The sequence below is a fragment of the Macaca nemestrina genome, chromosome 10 (genome assembly GCF_043159975.1).
Source record: "Macaca nemestrina isolate mMacNem1 chromosome 10, mMacNem.hap1, whole genome shotgun sequence".
NCBI classification, from domain to species: Eukaryota; Metazoa; Chordata; class Mammalia; order Primates; family Cercopithecidae; genus Macaca; species Macaca nemestrina.
In genome coordinates this window covers 62,288,578-62,312,714 of record NC_092134.1, presented here as the reverse complement: position 1 = coordinate 62,312,714, position 24,137 = coordinate 62,288,578, and the positions used below count along the sequence as shown (strand labels likewise).

Here is a 24,137-nt window from a genome sequence, read left to right as displayed (position 1 = left end):
AGCCCGAGAGTAGAAGACCTTCGATGTCCACCCATATTTTGACTTTAAAGGAAAAAGGAGGGGATAGTATACTGATTTAAAAAATAATAGACTTGTCAGACAGATCTGGGTTCAAATTCCAACCCATCACTTTGTAGCTGTTAGACCTCCCTAAATCCCAATCTCCTTAACTGTAAAATACGGTTAATGAAGATAATGATATTACCCATCCATAGGGTTGTTGTGGGTATTAAATGAGCTACTGGATATAAAACCTGGTACATAGTAGCAATTAATGTTAGCTATTACCATTTTTATGAGACAGAGAAGTGGTGGAGGCTGAGAAAGAGAAAAAGAGAGGTTGGACATGGTTGCTCATGCTTGTAATCCCAGCACTTTGGGAGCCCAAGACAGGAGGATAACTTGAGGTCAGGAATCTGAGACCAGTCTAGGCAACATAGTAAGACCCCTCTCTCTACAAAAATGATAATAATTTTTAAAAAGGTAGCTAGGCATGCTGATGCGTGCTTGTGGTCCTAGCTACTCAGGAACCTGAGGTGGGAAGATCTCTTGAGTTCTGGTGGTTGAAATTGCAGTGAGCTATGATTGTACTACTGCACTCCAGGCTGAGTGACACAGCAAGATCCTGTCCTCAAAATAATTCATTATTTTTTAAAAAGAAGAGAGAGAGGCTATGTGCGGTGGCTCACCCCTGTAATCCCAGCACTTTGGGAGGCTAAGGCAGGTGGATCGCTTGAGGTCAGGAGTTCAAATCCAACCTCACCAACATGGTAAAACCCTGTCTCTACTAAAAACACAAAAACTGAGCCGGGTGTGGTGGCGCATGCCTGTAGTCTTAGCTACTCAGGAGGCTGAGGCAGGAGAATCACCCGGCAGGCAGAGGTTGCAGTGAGCCAAGATTGCACCACTTCACTCCAGCCTGGGTGACAGAGCGAGACTCTGTCTCAAAAAAAAAAAAAAAAAAAAAAAAAAGGAGAGAGAGAGAAAGAGAGGAGATTCCCAGACCCACTATCCTTTTAAATGGTAAATGGAAAATATTAAAACTATTAATTGATTTGACTCATTCGAGGCTTAATCTGTCATAAATGTATCTTCTTAATTTCTGTCCTTCAAAACCGCTTCAGAACTTTGTATAAAGTGAGAAAGTAATGACAAATATCTTAGATTTTTCTTATTGCATGGTGACAGAATAATCAATCAAAATCTGCAAAATGGAGACATTTTTCAATCTTTAAGGAATATGTGTTAAAAACTAAACAAACACAGAAGAACTATGTCCAACTCTTTAAAATGAACAACGAATTCTAATTACCTCTTTTTGAAACTCAGCCATGGCTTGCTGGAATTGTTTTGCCCTTTCCCCTGTGGTGCTCAAAAGCTCTGTGTTGTCATGGAGAGTTTCATTGATAATGCGATCAGACTGAAAATTGAAAAGTATTTTACATTATTCATGCCACAAGGTAGTATTTCAATTTTTCAAACTTTTTCAAAATTTTCAAACATCTGTCCACACACCTCAGATTTGAAAACAGCTCCTAGGATACCTGCCGCCACCTGCAGGAGCAGGATCAGAAGCAAGCCTATGAAAAACTGAAGAAGAGGAAAAGAAATACACATTATCCTCAGTGCATTCAGTAACATCTGGGGACATTTTGGCACAGCACTTCTCTCTACAGCCGGGATTATATCACAGTGAGAGTGTCAGTCACACTCTTCATTTATTCCACTTTTTACTTCAAGCTGAAAATTTTGGGTTCTTTACTACTCAGAAAACTTTGCTCCAGAGACTGGTCGAGGAAAGTGGTTCAGGCAAAAAATTATCAAAACAACTATTGGTATCTGTATGATATTGACTAGAGGGAAGTTTGAAAACTGAGATGAATTTATTTGAATGTTATTTTACTCCTTCCCTTTCTTCATCAAACACAACCTCACACAAACTCAGAACTGGCTTTGAAACAGCATCTCCAACTACTATCAGAATCACCTGGCATCTTGTTACATATATAGATTCCTGAAATCGGCCTCAGATACGCTGAATCATAATTTAGAAGGATGCAGCCCAAAGACAGTTAGTTTTTTTAAAAACAAGCTCCTTGAGTAATTAAATTCTTCAATTGCAAACGAGGCCTTGCTTTTCAAAAAGCAATCAGTAGGAATGTTATTAGAGTCCCTTTAAAACTCTGTCTCTATCATCCCTCACAATAATCAAACAGTTTTAAACATTTTTTCTCAGGTACTGATATAATCCTTACTTTATTAGAGGAATAAGTTTAGATTAGATCTGATAAACTTTTATGTCATATTTGTATCTGCTAAACACTTGATTTTTTTCCGAATATTTTAACTATATCCATTTTCTACTGTATATGTTAAAAATGAATGTTTATGAACTATCCAAAACCAATTAATCCTCCTCGATGCTCTCTAAGAGACAATTCTGATTATCTCATTCATTTAAATTTTTTTTTTTTTAGCATGGCATGTAAAACACCTATGATTTTACCACAACCCACACTTGGATTCATCTTCCACCATTTACTGGAAACAGTCTTGCCAGTCTCCTGCCATACCCAAGGCTTCTCAGTTCCCAAACACACCAGCCTTCCAGAAAGCTTTTCCTACCCTCACTCATACAAATACCTTATTCACTTCTGCCCTGGTTTGAAAGTCCCATCCCCTGTCTTGCCCTTTGTTTCTGGGGCCACTCCCACTGTAGCTATTTGCTTGCTTACTTAATCTTCCCTAGTAGGTTCTAAAGGTCTTATGTATTATTTAGCACAATATCTGACACACAGAGGTATGGCAGTAATGTTGAATGAGTGAATGAATGAATAGATGAATGATTAAAATTTGTTTCCTCTCAGAGTATCCTCCAGTTTCTAAGCCAAACTAAGCCAAATCTAAGCCAGATCAGCTTATACACTCAAACCTTCTAAAGAGAAGTTGGAGGTAGAGTTTCATCAATCATGGCATTTTTTAACAGACAATAGGGATGGGAGAGAATTCTCTGGAGTCTGAAGGTTGGACACTGGGATTTGTTTAGAGAACTCACCAACAGAAGCATGCAGCGACTTTCTTTTATAGCACCGCAGCATCCCAGGAATCCCATAATCATGATGATGGCACCTACAGCAATCAATATGTCCGCAGCAACATGGGAGCTAGAGCCCACATTTGTAGAATTTAAAATCTGAAGTAAAAAAGAGATTAATGGCAGAAAATTTCTTTCCTTGAAGTTGATTTTGCTCATTCAGCAAATATCCATTGAGTGCCTACTATGTGTCAAGTCCTGTGCCAGCACCTTGAAATACATCAGTGATCTTAAAAAGTACAAATCCTGGCCCTCATGGAACTCACATTCTATTGAAGTGCTATTTGCCCAAATAATGTTTCCAACCTTATATTTTTCTAAAATGATATATTGAAAGCTGGGTAGAAGAAATGTAATAGGTTTTTTTAAACCCTATTTTAAAAAGCTTAGGACAGTTACTTTTACTCTTCTTGATGTAATCTTTGGTTCACATATTTTGTGTATTCTACATAATGTAGCATTATAAAGCATGTGTTCTTATGGTTTTTAATTCTTTAAAAAGTTCAAGTTCTTTAAATTACTGATAGACACAAAAATATGAATGAATTTCAGAGTCATTATGCTGAGCTAAAGAAGCCACATAAAAAATTAAATACTGTATGATTCCATTTCTATAGAGTTCAAGCATAAGCAACACTATGGTTATAAAAATCAAAGCAGTGCTTGACTTTGAGCAAGGCAGAAGGGAAAACAAGAGTTAACTGAAAAGGGACATGAGGGAATTTCCATGGGTTAATAAAAATGCATTGTATCTTCATTAAAAAGAAATCCAGTTCCTGATATTTCATATCAATTTTATCTCTTTGTTCCCAGAAGCCATAGTCCATAAAGTCATCTAGAAACTCTTTATTTTGACTGTTAGTTAATGAGATATGAGAGGAAAAAAATCCTAGGGTTCTTTATAGTGGGTGGGCTACCCATCAGGCATAATTCAGTTCTCCCAACAACACACACATACTCGTCTTCACCACCCTCATAACACCTAGCCTCAGTCTACCTCTTGTCCTTGATATGTGGATTTATCCAGAAGTAAATCAAATGAAAAAGTAAAGCCTTGTGCGTGTGTTATGCATAAATCCTGTATGTAGCCCATTTGTCTTCTATAACCTCTATCTACTGGGCTCTCTCTAGATAGAGCACTAGTTCCTAGACTAACTCGAAACCTCTGCCTCCCAGAATGGGCTATATAGCATGGAGGTCAGCTCCTTTAATAGTCAATACGAAAATGACTGCTATGCTTTAATGATATTTTTGTTTTTCAAGGCTTTCTAATTCTACTTATTGCCTAGAGAAAACTTTTATTCAACAATCAATAGGAATGAATGTGCTAAAGTTATAAAAGCATTAAAACAAATATCTATATTTTGTCAGGGTCCTAATAAATATGGAACAGTCACCCAACCTACTGGGCTCCAGTTTCCCCATTTATAGAAGGGAATTGGGTCAACCTCTGTGATAGCTAGGCCTCCTTTGTCTCTTAAAAGTCTATGCCTACAGATAATGTTTCAATTTACATATTTTGAAAGCTTGGTTAAGTCCTAAAGATTTTTGTTTGTTTGTTTTTATTGTTTTCTTATTAATATTAGAGCCAAAAAATCAGTTTTGTTAATAAACAGGCATGACATTGGAATAAAAATAAATGTGACAAAAATAGAAGCGTTAGGAAACTAGCTCTATGGACTTACTGCTAAATATTGCTTCACTAGAATACTGTGGCCAGTACAGGCGAACCCTGTGAGAGGATGGAAGCCTCACTACCTGGGTTATCAGAACTTAGAAGAGATACCCCAGACATACAAATAATAGTTCAAATATCTACACGTGAGGCCAAGATAGCGTGACCAGCACTTGTGCAGCAGGTAGTGAAACACTTCTAGGAGGCTAACCTGGGCAGGGTGACCCACTGCCAGAGACTAGCCAGAAAGCAGTGTATTGACTGTCTAATGGTCATTGTTCCCATTCCAGCCCAACACGTGGTTATTCTTATTCAAGAATGAAGTGGAAATCTGAGTTCTGATGTTTGCACCAGGGGAGGCACAGCAGGGTTTGAAAAGCTGTCTTGAATGAACACTGTGTCCCTGTGTGTCTTAGGACAAGGGCAGACTTTCAAGACAGAGAAATTCAGCTGGGCCTGAAAGATGAGGACTCAGGAATCCTCTTTGGATCAGAAGGGACCTCCTGGGACAAGGATGGCTGCCCATGTGCTTTTCCTCATGGTGTTAAGTTTATCCTGGGGTAGAAAAAAGGGTCCCTATGAGACACTTCAGCAGAAAGATCTGTCATTTCCCTAACATCCTTCTTTTCTGTGTTTATGTTCATGTTTTTCCTTCTAAAACAGCTACCTCTGTTTTTTTCACTAATAAAAAATTCAGCTCTTTGCTTAGTCTTGATTCTTTGTCACTGGCTTGAGATAAATACAAACCAAGCCAATTTTATATAAGTCAAGCTGGTTAATGTTGTCCTGGCAGACACTGGCTTTTGTTCAGGGTGAGAGGCTGATGAAGTGTGAGTCAAAATGTAACTAAAGGTGCTAACTCTATTAATTCATTCTCATCCCCAGATGTAGAGTAGCACCCTCTCAAGGACAAGAGTTCCCCTTTAATACATCCAATATGTACAATTTTTTAACAGACTAAACACCAAATTTGTTTACTAGAAGCACTGGGAAGGAAAGAAAATATCAACAGGAAGTAAAATAATAAAATAAAATAAATTGCAAGCTGCACACACATCTTGAAGGGCCACCTACTACCCTGTAAGTAGGTGACTGTTAATCTCTGTGCTTAATTGAGTCCCAAAGTCAGACTTCAGATTCTATAGGATGGAAATTCTGCACATCTTCAAATGCTCCTCTTGGGTTCAAACACCAGAGGTCCAGGCCATCAGGAAGTCACAATTCCAGTTATCAGTAGAAAACAATCAGTGAAATCCTGATGGACTAGGATGTTACTAAAAAGCTGCCACACCCATCTCCCACCATGGTGAGGCACAGAATGTAGAAGCCACTAATTGCCACTGTGATTCTCTGGGCTTTCTAAAGACAGAAAGCAATTTTTAAAAGGAAAAGAACAACAGGAGAGAGAGAGAGAAGAAACAAAACGAAACAAAACAAAACAAAAAAACAGAGATAGAGGGAGAAAGAAGTTTTCAGAAAAGCCACCCACTGTAGCAAAGAAAACAGAGCAGACGTTAATTCCCTTTTCATCTTTCTTTCCACTAGGCCGTGTTCAAAGACATTTAGCTGCACCATGATATAATATGTTTTAGTAGAAAATATATTGTCTTAATTGCTGGCTTAATAATCTCTCAGTAATTATCAACTTGGAATCAAAGTTCTTCTCAGAGAATAACTCTCTTTATGTGGGCAAATACCTTAAAAAGGCTCTAGCAGTAGAAGAGGTGATCCTTTAGTGGCAAGGGCCCAGAAAACAAAGAACAAATAAATGGCTCTGAATGTGTTACAATAATAATTTGCGGGGATGGAGCCCCAGAATAGAAGAGGGGAGAGAAAAGAATAAAAGCACGGGAGCCGGGAAATGGTGCCAGGGTGGCATTATGTTCTGTAAAACTGACAGAACAATCCCTGCACAGTCGCCCCCTCCCTCTTCCCCCAACTCTTCCCACATTTGGGATACTGTGGCATGGAACAGATACCACACATATGGAGTCCAATAGCTGGAGCCAGAATTAACCAAACGAAATACGCTTCCTCCAGTCCTGTAGATCTGGGTAAGAGCTTTGGCACTGGGAACGGAATGATGTGTAGGGGAGGAAAATGGGTCATGTTAATCTTACACATATAGCAAAAATCTGGACATCCCCAGAGAATTACCGAGTTACACCGAGTTAGATCAGCCACTACTGGCAAGTGGTTACCTTTACTGCCAGTTGCCACAGGTAAATAACAACTACCCTTGTACCTTGTTGCCTTTAAAATACAGATTCAAATTATTCTTTTCCAAGAAAACTTCTCATCTTCTTTCCTTTTAGACCAACCACATTGGGATCAACTAAATTACTGTCAATACCTTCTATTATAAAAATTGTTCTTCTTGGTGAGAAGGAGAGGTGGCCTATATCCTCAATATAGGCCTTAAACAAATGGTGGCCTTAAACAAATAGTAAAGGAGGAAAATGTCCACTTTGGCGCCTTCCCACCTGCATCTCACTGAATGTTTTTGAAATTTTTGAATAACACCTCCTCCATTCTCTAGAAAGATTTTTCCACCACTAGCACAGTGCCAGTCACATAGTAATTTTGATGGATTGAATTAAATTATAAAATCATGTAACAGCATAAGTAATTACATGAAGTAGTTGAGAGAAACACTTTAGACATGTTTATTACTATTATTGTCATACTTTCATGATTATAAATGAAATAAACTACATTGGGGAAGGGGTGACTTGTTTTTGCATACTTACCCCTTGAGAGTCACTGCCTACTCGTACCCATATTGATAATGCTAGGATCAAGATACCACATAGCTGCAGAAAAAAACAAAACAAAAAAAAGAATATAATTAGGATCATATGAAACTCTGATTCCACACCCTCTCATCTATCCGGTGACAGTAGTTTATCATTGACTATACTATCACAACCTGGAAGACATACATGAGGCATATTCATGTACAGATCATTGTTGAAATGTTACATTGCAATTTGTAAGTTTGATGAGAATAATTCTATTTTTCATTCACTCATAGGTCTATGGACAAGAAGTTATTTCCATTAGGCCTGGAAAGATTATTTTTCCATGTAACTCTAGCCTTGTGTTTCTGTTAGATTGTAGCATACAAAAGAAAAGTCACAACAGTTTAAAGATAAAATATCTTTATCATGCCTCCGGGTTTGTTTGTGAGAAGCTATGTTGGACCAGGAAAAAAGGGAATGACTGAATAGTCACCATTCATTTAAGATTCGAGAGGAAGGGAGAAGTTGAGATAGACCGGAAAACGTAAAACATTTGACAAGATGTGCAGTTAAGCAACAAGGCTACACATTAATCAACAGTTTTTGAACCCAAATAAACTATCTTAAAAACAAGCTCTTTTAGGTGGTAAAGTTTACTCAGAGAGAAGGAACAATGAAAGACAGAACTTAAAGTCTTAAATTCCTTTAATGACTTTACCAGATTATTTAATTTGGACCAATGCCAACACAATAAAATGTAAAACACATTTTACTTTAGTGTAAGGAGAACTCTTGTCATTCAGGGTTTTTTAAAAAAAGTTATGCATTGTGGCTTCAAAAACAAAAATCAAAGATCTATTATTAGATAGAGATGTTAAGAGCTGGCCTGGTAACATACCAGATACAGCAGGCCTTGGAGGACTGAGTAGACAATTCTGACCTTGCTGTGCTCCGACAGACAAATGTCCTTGGAGCATCACTGCTTTCATGCATGGTTGAGACATATGCCTAGAACCTCCAGACGGCACTTTTAATGGCTTCTCATTGAGTTTGCAGGGAAAATAGAGTCAAGGGCTCTGTTAAGGACTAGGAAGCACAATGAGTAGTTGAGTAACCATAGACTCTGTGCTCCCTAAAAGACCTTGAAAATCATCTAGGTCTAAACCCCTCATTTTGAATGGAGAAATTGGAATCCTGGGTGCTAATTATCATATCATGAAAATGCGGAGCAATTCCTAACCAACCTGCCCTTATAAGATACTTCAACTCCTACAAAATAACGAATGCAATTAAAAATGAAACCTCTTTAACCACCAAATAACCTATGCTATTATCTCATACACACACATAAACACACACACACCATAAAATACAAATGATTCAAAAACACAGCTTTTGTGTTTGAAAATTTTCCTTACTTCTCTAACTCTGAGATTTACAGCATCCTTTCACTAAATTCTAATTTCATTTGCAAAAGAAGACAAATGCTCATTTTAGCAGTTCTTTGTTAAACAGTTTGTGAATGATAATTTATGTCAAATGATAATGAGACCCTCTGGGATTTTCAGTAATTTCATACCAACTGAATTTTTTGTTCGTTGTTTAGTTTGTTCACTGATTATCTTCTTTCTTTTTCTTCTCTTTTCACAGGCAGATTCATAATGATTGGCTTAACAGTCATTCTGGCCTTTAGCTGTAAGTAATGAATCTTATAGCTATTATGAGTAGCATTCTTTCCTGATATTTGTTAAACTATCAGTGAAAAAACTTTAAGAATTCTTAGTAAGAGCTTAGTAAGAACTCACTGTGATATTTTTTAAAACTTTAACTTTTTTGTTTGTGTATTACTATTTACTTTTTCAAGGTATTTAGACATCAACTCATTCACAAATCGTATTAAATCAATCATATCTGCCCCTCAGACAGCAACTTTTAGTCTTCTCAGCCACTGAAAGTTTTCTGTAACATTAACATTTAAAAGAAAGAGTACCCAACTGTTCCAGAAGTCAAAAGTATTTTGCCCAACTAATCTTCAGAATTAGACAATCTTTTTCAGGAACTATGAAGCTGGCCAATGTATCATTTCCATCCCTAACTCTACCTTTTCAAACTTCATTTTAAAAATGAAACAAATGTTTAGAGTATATCATTCTCATCTGAGTGGAGAAATTCCCATGTAAATATCAGTCTAATATCATGAAATTATTCATAACTTTGTTGAATGACTTTAAAAGTAAATTTATTTTCTATCAAGAATGACCATCCTAGAGCCATGAATAATACTGAACTATTTCATCCCATTATTAAAAGATTGACCATTATAATGGTTCTTTGAGCCCTTTACCAAGTTTAGCTTTTAGGGTTTTTCCCCTAATGTTTCTATACTATTTTAAAGGATTAAAAGTATAAATTAATAAATAAATGCCTGCTCTCTACTTTCTGTTGATAACATTGTAAAAGTAAAATGGGTTAGTATCGTGACCCCAGGACCCTGCAGAACTGACTAGGCCTACCTTTCCCTGCTTCTGGTTTCTCTTTGAAGAGAATTACTGTGGTTTCCATTCAGCTTTCACGGAACAGCCATCATTTTATGGAATTTGGATGCAATAGGTCTGAACCAGCATCCTAAGAAATTAGGCAATTTTGATATTTGCTTACAATGGACTGAATTGTGTCTCCACAAAATTCATATGTTGAAGCCCTAACCTCCGGTGTGACTGTTTTTGATGATAGGCTTTTAGAAGATAATTAAGACTAAATGAGGTCATGAAGATGGGGTTCTAATCTGATAGCACTGGTGACCCTATAGGAGAGATATCTTTCTCTCTCCACTCACACCCAGGGAAAGAACGTGTGAGAAACATGAGATGGCCAAAGAATGAGGGTCCTCACCAGAAACTCAATTGGCTGGCACCTTAATCTTAGCCTTCCTAGTTTCCAGAACTATAAGAAAATTAATTTCTGTGGTTTAAGCCACCCCGTCTACAGTATTTTGTTATGACAGCCCAAGAAGACGACTAAGAACAGGCAGACGCTGAAGAACATAAAATATCAGGGAAAAAAAAGGGGGGAGAGGGGAGAAGATACCATCCAGAACAAAAATAAATGGTAGAATGTTGATTTGTCCTCTTCTCTAATAATGTATCTCCAATCATCCCTACTCCTTCCCTCCAAATTCTACCCTTTTATTTGGGTGTTTATTGAAGTATGTTTGGAGAATGCTGAAAATGCTATGTGAGGAGGAGGAGTGGATTTTGAACTACATCATAATTGGTCCCAAAATGGACACCTTTTAGATAAGCTTAAGAAACTCTTCCTGTGCTGCTCCTGAGAGGATAAAAAATAAGAAAATATGCAAGTGGATAATTACAAAATTTGTTTTTATGATAACCACAGAACACTAGAGGCAACTCCACGATGATAGGGAGCAAGGATTCCGAAAGCCCTAACATACTAGGACTGTACTGCTGCTGCTACTGTTATTGTTCATTTTCAAGTCTCTTCTTTTACTAAACATTTATTTTAAAGTCTTAGTTCAATTGCATTGTGGTAAGAGAGTGCAGACTGTAGGATTGTTACTTTTGAGTTTTTTTGCATTTCCTTCATCAATTTCTAAAGATTCAGAGATACTAGAAAAGACAACAAAGTCTCAAGAGGCTACAAAGTTTATTAGAAATTTATTAAATATATTTTATTCATTAAATCATTTAGATCCCCTGTATCCATGTTTTTTCTTGTCCTTCCTGAGTTATCAAAAACTGAGAGGCGGGTTGTGTTAAGCTGAATTAATGGAGTTTGCGTTTACTATTCTGTATCTCTAACAGTGTTTCCTCCATATAATCTAATAAATGCTATTTAGTGTAATCAGTCTTGGGCTTTAGCACAGAGTAAATGTTACTAAACTGCTATTTTCTATTACATCTCTTTCCAAATATCCTCCCAATTTACATTTGAGATAATAAAAAATATAACTATCAAGACACGTGACTTCATTTCCAGACCTAAAATGGTTAGCCATTTAACCATGATTTTCCCACGCTTCAACTATCCACTTTTACTTATACCTTAATCATTTTGGATATGTTTCAGTAAATTTTACAGTGTGAATACCCAAAGATCTCTTTCTCTCTTATTCATTTGTGAAAGGCTCTGAATACTCCTCAGATATTGCTCCATTGTCTTCTGACTTTCAGGGTTAAACAGGAGAAGAATATCACCAGCCTTATTTTTGCTTATGCATTATTTGCTTGTTTTCTTTTTTGTTCGTTGTATCTAGACATTTGTAAGATGTTTATTTATCTTTTAACTAAATTAGTAGTTTTCTTAATATTTATTTAGGCATAGATGTCTTCTTTCATTGGGGTAGAACAGGCACTTGCCATCTGCATACAGGTATGTTTTCAGCTCCACAAAATTTCCATATATTAATTTGATTACTATTTGTGTTCCATTTATTTTGTCCTCTTTTTCAGGAGCACAGCTTATTTTGGGTTTCCATTCTCTGTTGTCTGTATCTATTATCTTCTTTCACAACATTTTGATTTCTTTTTTGATTTTCCTGTGGAAGAGCTTATCAGTTTGGGATTCTATGTCACCATCTTTATTTAACGTAATCTCTACAGTGAAGTTTAATTCTGCTATTATGTTTGCAGTTTACTTGCAGTCCTTACATATTTTATCCATTTCCATTTTTATCTCATCCTGTTGTCTTCTAATAAACTTTATCTTCTCTTACAGCCTCCATCCACTGTTTCATGAGGGGTTACTTTCTAGCATCACATTGTGGATACCAATTTCTACATACACTTTTTCAAGATTCTAGAGTATTTCTTTCAGGGATGTGTGCTTGTCCTCTTAAGTCTTCAGGGTTACATATCTTTCACTTATTCAACAGTATTTTCTATTAGGTCTTATGCTAAATTTCCTTGAACAAGATGAGACAAATTCTGATCTAGAGTTCATTCAGAGTAGAATGTGCTGAGGCAGGTGGATCACCTGAGGTCAGGAGTTCAAGACCAGCCTGGCCAACATGGCGAAACCCTGTCTCTACTAAAAATACAAAAAAAAAAATTAGCTGAGTGTGGTGGCACATGCCTGTAATCCTAACTACTCAGGAGGCTGAGGCAGAAGAATCGCTTGAACCTGGGAGGCGGAGGTTGCAGTGAGCTGAGATCACGCCATTGCACTCCAGCCTGGGCAACAAGAGTGAAACTCTGTCTCTAAATAAATAAATAAATAAATAAATAAATAAATAAGAAAGAGTAGAATGTGCATTCCCTTTACAAGCATGGCCTGATGCTGTTTTGACCTACTAAGCCTCATGTAATATTGGATTTTCTGATGCTGTAAACCAGTGGAGTAAATTAAAATCTTCAACTTTTAGCAGACTCTGCAATCATCGTTTTTAAAAAATCTTCAGCCCCATATGAATGGGGTTTATTGTATTTAGTGTTGATATGGTTTAGCTGTGTCCTCACCCAAATTTCATCTTGAATTGTATCTCCCATAATTCCCACATGTTGTGCGAAGGACCTGGTGGGAGATAATTGAATCATGCGGATGGTTCCCCCATACTGTTCTTGTGGTAGTGAATAAGTCTCACGAGATCTGATGGTTTTATAAGGAGAAAGCCCTTTCACTTGTCTCCCATTCTCTCTTGCCTGCCACCATGTAAGATGTGACTTTCATCTTCCACCATGATTGTGAGGCCTTCCCAGCCACACAGAACTGTGAGTCCATTAAATCTCTTTTTATTTATAAATTACCAGTCTCAGGTATGTCTTTATCAGCAGCATGAAAACAGACTAATACAAGTGTTAAGTGTACACTCCATGTGTCTCCATGGTTGCATTCATGTGCATTTTCTAACAAGCACTCGGTATAACTGCTGCAATTTCTAATTTTTAAATAACTCTAAATTTAGGGAAAATAAATCAACTACATTGTTTTCCTCCCACAAAGGGCCTCAGTAACCACTAAAACCCTATATTCATTTAACTTCAAAACATATAGAGATGAATGTTCAGCATTTAATCTGTATCCTGCTGTTTCTGAATCAAAAAATGACACAATTTCAGTAATATTCTTACCATACTGTTTCAAAAGTATAACTTTCATATAAGTAACACCTGTAGAACTGTACATCCATTTGAAAAGCCTAGGAAAAATACAAATGACAGCCCACAGGCCACAGGGCATTATATCAGGAAGTTATAACTCAAGGTAATATGCACAGACAACATGTATCCTATCTTCCTATCTTGAAAAATGTGCCCACTTAAATCACCTGGAGGAAAAGGTTTGATTTAGAATTCTCAGGGCATTTGAGCAGGGAAATTTGGGTCCTAGATATTCAAAGTGGAAGGCAGCCTCGGGGCTGACATGTCCCTCTACTCCTGCATATTCCTCGCCCTATGAGATGAGAAGAGGATCAGAGTAGGGCTAAAATTATATTTACCTTTTGAAAGTCCATTATGTATAAAATACTGTCACAGTAGATTCTAACAGTTGTAAATGAAAAAGCAATTATGATGTTTGGAATCAGGAAAAATATGTTAATTGTGCTATTATTAATGGTCAGTCCTTGGTTACAGGTTTTCATAAAATAGCTTAGTTAATCTTTCCAATTAATCCTGCCAGATAAAATGATCATTTTTATTTCACAAATGCAAAGACTGGAGCACGGAAAAGCCAAGGGAAATGTTCCAGAACAAGAAGGGGTAGATTCAGGATTGAAATCTCAGCCAGTCTGTTTACAAAATCCACCTTTCCCCCATTCCCTTAATTTATGATAGAAGAGTTTCTGACTTATCATATTCTTGCTATCTTATTTCCTCTTTGTTTTAAAACTCAACATTTAAATTTATTCATCACTATGCCACATAGTTACACACTTCTGCTTCTTAAAAATGCCCATAAAATACTGTTGAAATGTCTTTTTCTTAAACATTTATCTAGTGTTAATTCCCACTTCTTTACATGTATTAACTTATTTAATCATCACCACAAACCCATGAGGTAGATACTACTACTATCCCCATGTTTACAGATGAGAACAAATAAAGCACAGAGAGGTTAACCAATTTCCCCAGCGAAGCACAGCTACTGATGAAGGAGCTGATGTTCAGCCTGCTCTATCAACCAGTGGACTCTAATGCCTTTTGTTGCTGTTTTAGTTCCATGCTAATTACATAGGGTCAGGCAACCACTGTATTTACAAAATTCATACACTTCAGCCATTGTTAGGTCTTCATCTTGAAAGATTCCATCAACGGACACAATAAAATATAATTGTGTCCTATTCTTTTCAGTGTACCACCATCTCAGGGTTACGTCTGCTTTGCCTCCAATCTTTTAATTGCTCTCAGCACATCCAATCTCAATAAAATAAAATGATGAATATTGAAATGCTGGATCCCGGACTCTCTACAAGTTCCAACTTCTTTCTGCTTTCTTCAAACCTCCTTGTGCAGTGGCTTCCTTCAGTTACTAATACATTCAGCTTTACAATTTGGCTCCTCCCTATGACTCATTTGAGATTGATAATGTACCTCATTCTTCTTTCCCTCATTAAGAACTGGCCTTTCCATAGCTCTCTCTCTAGCCATTATTCCATTGTATCCACCAGCCAAAGGCCCCATGTTTCATACTTACTCAGACCCCTAAGGCACCATAAGCATCTACAATATTCCTAGGCTTGAACTATCTGAGAGGAGCATTAAAAAATTGGGGCATTTCATCTATTTTTGAAACAAGACTCAGGGAAATAGGTTTTGTACCTATAATTTATCTATTATCTCTAGCACCTCCAGTTCTCTAACTTGCATCCAACTCTAGCATGAGTAATCAGGAATAACTTTCACTTTTACATGTTTTTCTTCAATTAGTAATTCTAACAAATCGAAATCACCATATGCTTATGTGGTATATCTCAAGTTGTCCCCCAAAAGAACCTGGTCTATTTAGATTAAATGATCACATGCATATCTAAGAGATATTTTAACATCTGGCTCTACTTTGCAAAGGCTCAGTTTTGCAAGTCATACCAGAAAGAACGCATTTGAAAACATAAGGCCCTGGGCATCTATAAGAAAACCACATCAGTGGGGTCATTAAAATTTTTACTTAAGTAAGCATTAGGAATGTGACAAATTGCTAATTTCCTATGAAGGATTGTAAAATTCCAACTGAGAGCTCAGAGCTGAGCATAGAAGGGACAGTAGATATAGGAACCTTTCCTAACCTCAGAGATTCCTCTTGCTGCCTATATTTGAATTTAAAATATTGATGTCACCTCTTGGCTAAGAAATTATCACTGGTTTTTACAACTGTTACTCTCACTGAAAGACTCCATTTCAAAATCTCTTATGTAGAGATTGTAAATCCCACCACATATGCTGGTGGTAGGAATCGTCAAGGGACATTAGTTAGAAAGGTCTAACTGAAATCTACAGCATCAGAAAGACTTGTCTCTGTTATCAAAGAAACAAACAGATAATGTAACCATAAAATAATCAGAGCTCCGGTCAGGCACGGTGGCTCATCTCTGTAATCCCAGCACTTTGGGAGGTGGAAGTGGGTGGATCACCTGAGGTCAGGAGTTCGAGATCAGCCTGGCCAACATGGTGAAACCCCTTCTCTACTCTACTAAATATTCAAAAAAATTAGCCAGTCATGGTGGCACATGCCTGTAATCCCAGCTACTCGGGAGGCTGAGGCAGGAGAATTGCTAGAACCTGAGAAGCAGAGGCTGCAGTAACCCGAGATCATGCGACTGTACTCCATCCTGCCTGGGTGACAGAGGGAGACTCCTCAAAATAATAATAATAATAATAATAATAAAAGAAGAAGAAGAAGAAGAAGAAGAAGAAGGAGGAGGAGGAGGAGGAGGAGGAGGAGGAGGAGGAGGAGGAGAAGGAGAAGAAGGAGAAGGAGAAGGAGAAGGAGGAGAAGGAGAAGGAGAAGGAGAAGGAGAAGGAGAAGGAGAAGGAGAAGGAGAAGGAGAAGAAGAAGAAGGAGAAGAAGGAGAAGGAGAAGGAGAAGGAGAAGAAGAAGAAGAAGAAGAAGAAGAAGAAGAAGAAGAAGAAGAAGAAGAAGAAGAAGAAGAAGAAGAAGAAGAAGAAGAAGAAGAAGAAGAAGAAGAAGAAGAAGAAGAAGAAGAAGAAGAAGAAGAGGAAGAGGAAGAGGAAGAGGAAGAGGAAGAGGAAGAGGAAGAGGAAGAGGAAGAGGAAGAGGAAGAGGAAGAGGAAGAGGAAGAGGAAGAGGAAGAGGAAGAGGAAGAGGAAGAAGAAGAAGAAGAAGAAGAAGAAGAAGAAGAAGAAGAAGAAGAAGAAGAAGAAGAAGAAGAAGAAGAAGAAGAAGAAGAAGAAGAAGAAGAAGAAGAAGAAGAAGAAGAAGAAGAAGAAGAAGAAGAAGAAGAAGAAGAAGAAGAAGAAGAAGAAGAAGAAGAAGAAGAAGAAGAAGAAGAAGAAGAAGAAGAAGAAGAAGAAGAAGAAGAAGAAGAAGAAGAAGAAGAAGAAGAAGAAGAAGAAGAAGAAGAAGAAGAAGAAGAAGAAGAAGAAGAAGAAGAAGAAGAAGAAGAAGAAGAAGAAGAACTACTCTCCAGGAAAGCAATGATAATATCTGGGTGTGGCATGGTACAGACCTCTACAATCTACCTTAAACCCTATCAAGGTAGGTAGGTAAATAATTCTGATTCTATAACCTACCCCTTTCTAGACTGTTATTTTGATAATTCAGACCCATTTCAAATTTCTGATTAGCTGTTTAATGAAACACTGACCTCTGATGTCTTCATAATAGCTATTAGCACTTTCCAGGATGTTTTAATACAATAAAGATATATTTTAACTGTTTCATAATTTGAAGATTGCTACTGGTTTGAGTGCTTTGGAACATCTTTAATAAAATAGGAGCCTTGCATTTATTAGCATATTAATATTTTGGTTTGTTTACATGTGCCATATATATTCTGTATTATGTAAGGAAAACAATTACTACAGCTCTTTAAAGACAGATATTAGAACTTGGTGGAGAAATAGCTGATTCCAGGTCTGGACAGGAAATAAGCAAGTGATCTGGAACATGTCAAACTAAATACTAAAGAGGTTATCAAAGTTATTAGGATCATTTCAAAAGAATTTCAGTCAACTTGGAAGAAGCTCCTGATGGCCAGAGATCGAACAAATTGCACATCAATAAGGGTAAACATTGTAATGGAGCTGATCTATCATTTCATAAGGATACTTAAAGAAATACTAACTTATCACTGTTGGATAATACTAGTAACTTAACTCATCACTTGCAATCTGGTAAGTAAAGAATAAGAAAGAAGTATTTTATGTCACTTAAAAAATATTAAAAATGGGATACCCAGGTAATGAAACAGTAAATGAGAAATTTCTCCTTATAGAAAGTGCTCCAGCTAATAAATAAAGAAAAGTTGATGAAACTAGAATATCATCACTTTGAACCTCTTAATGAACTAATGATGGATTTTGGCCCTTGACCATCAATGGCTATGAACGTCACAAAAGAAGGAAACAATCAAACATCCAGTGCCTCCTCATGAAAGAATACACTTATGATTGTCGTGCCAAAAAAAAAAAAAAAGGACCTTGAATTGTATCAGGCTGCACCACAGGTATGCAAATAGCAAAATCCAGACTCTGGGCAATGTGATAAAACAAACAACACACCAGTGCATAAAATTTCAGTAGGGAGAAAAAGAGGTGTTGACTGGGGGAGAATCAACTGATTAAAATAGACATGAAATATACATTAACCAATCACAAAGTGTGGACCTTATTTAGATCCTGATTCTAACAGGAACATTTATGAGGTAATTGGAATTTTCAGCCCTGAATGGGCTCAAATTTGAAAATTGATTAAAATTGTCAAATCAATTTAACAATTGATTGTAAAAATTCTCATTAAGTTTTTAAAGCGTAATAATGATATTGTGGTTACGTTTTTTTTTTTTTTTTTTTTTTGAGATGGAATCTCTGTCACCCAGGCTGGAGTGCAGTGGTGCAATCTCGGCTCACTGCAACTTCCCCCTGCCAGGTTCAAGCAATTCTTCTGCCTCAGCCTCCCGAGTAGCTGGGACTACAGGCACCCGCCACCATGCCCAGCTAATTTTTTGTATTTTTAGTAAAGGCGGGGTTTCATCATGCTGGCCAGGCTGGTCTCAAACTCCTGATGTTGTGATCCACCCACCTGGGTCGCCCAAAGTGCTGGGATTATAGGCATGAGCCACTGCGCCCTGGCTGTGGTTACATTTTTTCAAGAATTATTATGTTTCAGAGATATATATATGCTAAAATGCTTACAGACAAAATTATATATCTGAGATGTGCTTCAAGATAATATGGGGTGGGGGAAGTGAATAGAGTAAAAATGGAGAAAGATTGGCTATCTTTCTGTGGTCACTGGGGCTGGACAATGGAGTTGATTACCTATCCTATCTTCTTTTGTGACTATTCAAAGTTCTCCATTAAAAAAAAAAAAAAAGCTAGAAACAAAACAAAATCAAAGAATACAGGTCTTTTTTTATATATCCTACTCCCAATGCGTAATCAATTTAAATATCTCAAGGGAAGAAATGTATCAGAACTAACTAAAAGACTGGCATATATGTAGCATGAGCTACATTTAGTATTTGCAAAAGCAGCCCATTTTTTAAACCTAAAAACAGCCTTTTTTTTTTACCTTCTTTATTTTACTTTTTAAAATATTTAGTTATTTAAAATTCACCAATATATCTATTTGTACTCATTAGCACTACTGATCATTGAATGGAAAATCAGTCTATACAATAAAGCTGTATTCATGTAGCTAAGTTTAATTAAGTTCATCATTATTTTAATAGAACAGAAATATAGCAACACATAGGTATGAGATGTCTGTTTACTAAAGACTTAAACAGAGGTCTACTAAAGAAACAAAACCAGAGTTCTTTCATCCTTGGAGTGGATAAGCTAGCTTTTAATCCAGTATACAAAATACTTTTTTCATTTAAATACTTTGTGCTAGTTCCATTGATTGACATTTAAACAATCTTTAATTGTACTATATATGCTAAAAATGATAAGGTCAATTTCCCAACATCCCAGCTTGCTCTTTTCACACCTTGTTTTTCCATTTTCCAATGACAGATGTCACTTATCAATTTGTTGGTTATGTCTATGTCAATGAACTTTCAAGAGAAACATAACAAATTGCTGAAATACAAATACTGTCAATTAAAAGGTGGGGTGATGACACATCAAAATACTGACTTTAAAATGCCAATACATATATATATCCACTGCCTTAGTTTGATCTTCTTATGATTTAGGAATTTTATCATTTCCCCCTCAAGTTTTTCATGACCCATTTTTTTTTTTTCTTTGAGGCTCTGAAAATGATCTTTATTGTCCCACACCCTGTGATTCACCTGTTCAGACCCAGAAGTGAAGGGCAGGAATCAGGACGCAGGCTCCGGATGGAATCAGACCATGTTTTTACCACAGAGTCCTTAAATTAGGGAGGCCTGCTTGATATACAACTAAGAATAATTGTCCTTTAGTTAAGGGATATTTGTTTTCCTTTGTGATTGTTTTTACAGCAATATCAAAACATTTATGAAATGTTTATCCTCACAGATTCTGAAGTGCACTTTTTTGAATCATTGGCTCGTTTTCAATTACTGAAATAACCAAAGAAAGAACAAATACATCCAAACAAGTACATGGAAAATATATTTTCCCTCTTCTCCTATTTCTCTAGGGTACAGTCTGTTCTTGTTTACGATATTTATATCAAGATCCCCTTTCTTGCATAAAATTGATAATTAAAAGGAAAACACTTACCCAGAACAAGAAGTTGAAGGTAAACATAGAATATTTTATACAGCCACTCACACCTGCCATTTCGGAAAAGGATTAGGAATCCAGATGCCGTGAATGTAACTATTCGTTACAGGTTTGTCCTGCAATGTGCTCTGGAGCAATTTGCCTGCAGAGATTCTGTACCCACGGCTTCAGAGTGGAAAGAGAAAGCAAAGAAGTAGAAGGAGGAATAAAACGGTTATTAAAGTGGATAAAAAATTAACCCATACATTTAAATATCGCAAAGGCTATCTCCAGGCAAGTATGTTCCTTTGCTTGTCATGGCTCCTGGGGCACTGGGCCAGGATATTTATTATCCTTTCTCAAAAACTGCCTCCTCCAAAGTAAACAGATATCAAGTGAAGGGAGTGGCACTGGATCAGGCGAGAGAATGGCACAGTGCTACTATGTTCTTGGCTTTCAGAAACCACTGCCTGACTTCCCTACCCTCCATTTCAACTACGGGGAAATAAGGTGGTTTTGTTCTGAGTTAAGCGGACATTGTATCTACTCATTTTTGCATTGCATTTTCTCAATACTACAAAATTTCTTCTAAATGCAATAAAATGCATTTAGAAATCTGCAAAATATCAAGGCTTAGACATAGCAACCTGTTATCATGAAACCCAGAATAGTAAAACAACCATTCCATGTATCTGCCCTCCAAAACATCTAAATTTACTTCAAAACAATTCCAGAGCTGCCGTAAATGCTCCACAGAAATTGCAGAGGGAGAGGCAGCCTTGCCTGTGGTGATAAGACCATTTGCTTTTTATCTTTATTTTTTTATGATATAAAGGGAAAGAAATCATAAAGTGGCACTGACTGCCACATTGTGTTCATTTTATAATGCGTAGTCATTTTGATAGCTTGGTTTGTTTTCAAGGTGGACACTGTACTTTCCTTCCTCTGATAAATTATGTTTAGCAACAGCTCTTTTCCACCAACTCAGTTTCTGGATTCCAGGTCCTCTTGGACAAAACATTCAAAATGAGAAGGTGGTCATGGATCAGTGACCATAGATTTTACTATTTGTTTCCAGTGCTAATAGAAGACAGCTGTCTCAGGTAAAGGCAAAATTATCTGACATAATCAGGGAGGTGTAGACTGCTTTGTGTAAACAGCCTGGGTCATGTTAGTTTCCACATCTTGCCTCTCAAAGGGAGTTCTTCTCCCCCTAAATAAAAGAACCCTCTACTTTAAAAGGTTGTTAAGAAAATTGCTCTTTAGAATCTTTGCTAAGTTTTACATGATAAGCAAGCATGAACTCCTTACAAAAGAGAAATATTATTTCTAATTTTCATTGGCATACAATGTTTTTGAAACAACCCCACTCCCTGACTACAAATACAATATATTTTAATCCATTATCAATAATAATATTTAGTGTTAAAGGCCAAATTTAGGATTAATTCCAAAAATAATGGCTTAATATATAAACCATCACTAAAATTGTTTGTGTTCTGTTTCCTACTAGAAAATGGAAATAGTTTCACAACCTTCTATTGAGATATTCTGTATACAGAATAAATCCATGGCTGAAAGAATAATTTCAGGTTGAATGAAAACCAAAATTGATTTATAGTCCCAGAAATGATTATTTATCAGTTAGAGGCTAAAATTTAAAAAAAATTACAGATTTAAATGCTGCTTTGTTGACAAGAATATATTGAATACTACCAAATTTTAGTTTGAAATAGATATTTTGGTGGATGCTGAACATCCTTAAAAAGAATCTTGTATAGTCTTTTGTTAAATCACTCTTGAACTCTGTAACACAAAAATCAATGGATATGTTTGTACAGGAGAATTACTGTGTAATAGAATCCCCTAGTCCAATTCAGAACCTATATGAAACAGTTCACTCCTGGAAATTCCTACCCTTATTAATGTTATAATCACACAACACTCTCCCAGGCTGAATTTGTACAGGTATTTTGTATTCCTCTTTTTTTCTACCCAATCACTCTTACTGGTCTGTGTAGTTCCTAAATTACTGTCAAAACTATTTCTTCCATCTCATCCTTTTGCATTTCATTATTCAGTCCTTCATCATTTCTTACTTGAGCTGTGTCAATAGAGTGAGAATTAATTTCCGTGGCAGTCTCTCACAGCTCCTCTCTGCCTTAGCACTTTAAAATTCTTTTTGAGAAATACTTATTGATTAGGTAATGATAATGATGAAAACCCAATCTAAGGATATTTTCCTTTTACCTACAAGATAAAGTACAGATTCCCTAAGGTAGCATTTACAGCACATGGCAAACAAGTCCTCCACCCACTTCCCAGAACTTTGTCCCTCCACTTTCTTCCTAGGCAGCTTCCGCTTCTAGGTTCCATAACCACAGAATTAATTCTCAGGCCTAGAACACACCTTTGGATTTTATGCCTTGTTCCTTCTGCCTGGAACATCCTTTCCCAACTTCTCTATTGCAACATCCCTGTGGAGCCTTCCCTTCCTCATCCTCTGCCCCCACTCTGGGCAGATTTACTTGCTTCTCAGTCCTCAAGCCCATTATTATTTGAACAGACCTTAATCTACAGTTGCCACTATGTCACATTTATTTGTGTCTCTCCCCCAGATTTGATTCTATATGCCTGAAAAGCAGAAATCTTACCCTATTCCACCTCTGTACCTATAGTAGCTGGCATTAGAGCTACAGAGATTTGCAATGGCACCCAAGCTCCTCAGAAAGTTCAACTAGTGATTTCCTCATAAGGTTCTCTAGGGAACTACCAATATGCTACCTCTGCCTTTAAAAAAATTATTAGGTAAAGAAAAACAGTTTAATTTCAGGACTTGTCAGATCCTTCAACTTTCTAATATTCAAGGAGGTAATAGCAATTCTGAAGTGAATATAATCTCAGAACATATTTTTGAATGACACATCAGGACCAGTGTTACAGAACATACATACATACTTACGGAAGTACAGAAGCACTGTTCTAGACGAACTCTCACTCTTACACCTGAGAAAAGAGCAGCATAGGCAGACTGAGTAGCCTAAGTTCACAAAACTGGTTAGTGACAGATCTCCTTCTAGAAACAAGGTCGCAGGATCATCAGATCAGTATTCTGTCTACTGGCGTCAACTATCTCTTGAGTTCTGTAGTACAGGAATGAGTCATTTACTCATTACTCATTTAATGTGTCTTAGACATTGAGAAATTTTCATATAACAGATATTTTAACAGTGGCAGGAGGTTGCAGGGGTTGAAGATTGTCAGTAATAAATCTTAGACCCTGTGAAAGACCAGGCCAGTAAGGAAAGAAATGGATAGTGAGATATTATAAGAAGAAATGACAATCGAGGGGAAGAACAGAGGGAAAGTCTAAGTAAATTTAGATAAAGTTTTTCTAATGTTGCCATCGTGCCAATTATTATTCCTTGTAGCAAATGCACAGAGTAAGGCAGAATAATGATTCCAATTTGATTAATCATGAAAAGTCTCCATGAGGCAGTCATCAATGAACTAGATTTTCATAGCAGTATGGGAACCCATGCAGGGAAAAGAAAGAGAGAGAGAGATTCCTCATGCTCAGGGCAGAGGAAAGTGCATGAGTAGCACAATCAAATACCCCACAGAAAATATGGTACTTTCTCTAAGTCATCAGGCAAACCAGGCCTACATTTGGGACTTGAACCAGAAATTAAGCACAGATAGTTCATATTTTCATCATGATATCATCTTCTCTTCCATAAGATAATATTCAAAAATTTATTCAATGGATGTATTGAATCCTTACCATATTCCAG

General features: G+C 36.8%; 1 protein-coding gene across 5 annotated transcripts in view; it reads right to left on the bottom strand.

Moving 5' to 3' along the window:
- Nucleotides 1-24,137, bottom strand: part of LOC105473377 (tetraspanin 8) — an 82,913-nt gene that overhangs the window by 12,608 nt on the left and 46,168 nt on the right. For 3 of the 5 annotated variants that reach the window (XM_071071441.1, XM_011727164.3, XM_071071442.1), the window contains 5 exons: nucleotides 20,362-20,529; nucleotides 7,520-7,582; nucleotides 3,056-3,193; nucleotides 1,516-1,590; nucleotides 1,313-1,420 (listed from right to left, as the gene is read on the bottom strand). In XM_071071441.1, the coding sequence (XP_070927542.1) occupies nucleotides 1,313-1,420; nucleotides 1,516-1,590; nucleotides 3,056-3,193; nucleotides 7,520-7,582; nucleotides 20,362-20,421 (444 nt within the window). In that variant the 5' untranslated portion in view covers nucleotides 20,422-20,529. Of the gene's footprint in view, nucleotides 1-1,312; nucleotides 1,421-1,515; nucleotides 1,591-3,055; nucleotides 3,194-7,519; nucleotides 7,583-20,361; nucleotides 20,684-23,305; nucleotides 23,324-24,137 lie in introns of those variants that run through there. The other 2 variants (XM_011727165.3, XM_011727163.3) reach the window with 2 other exon arrangements.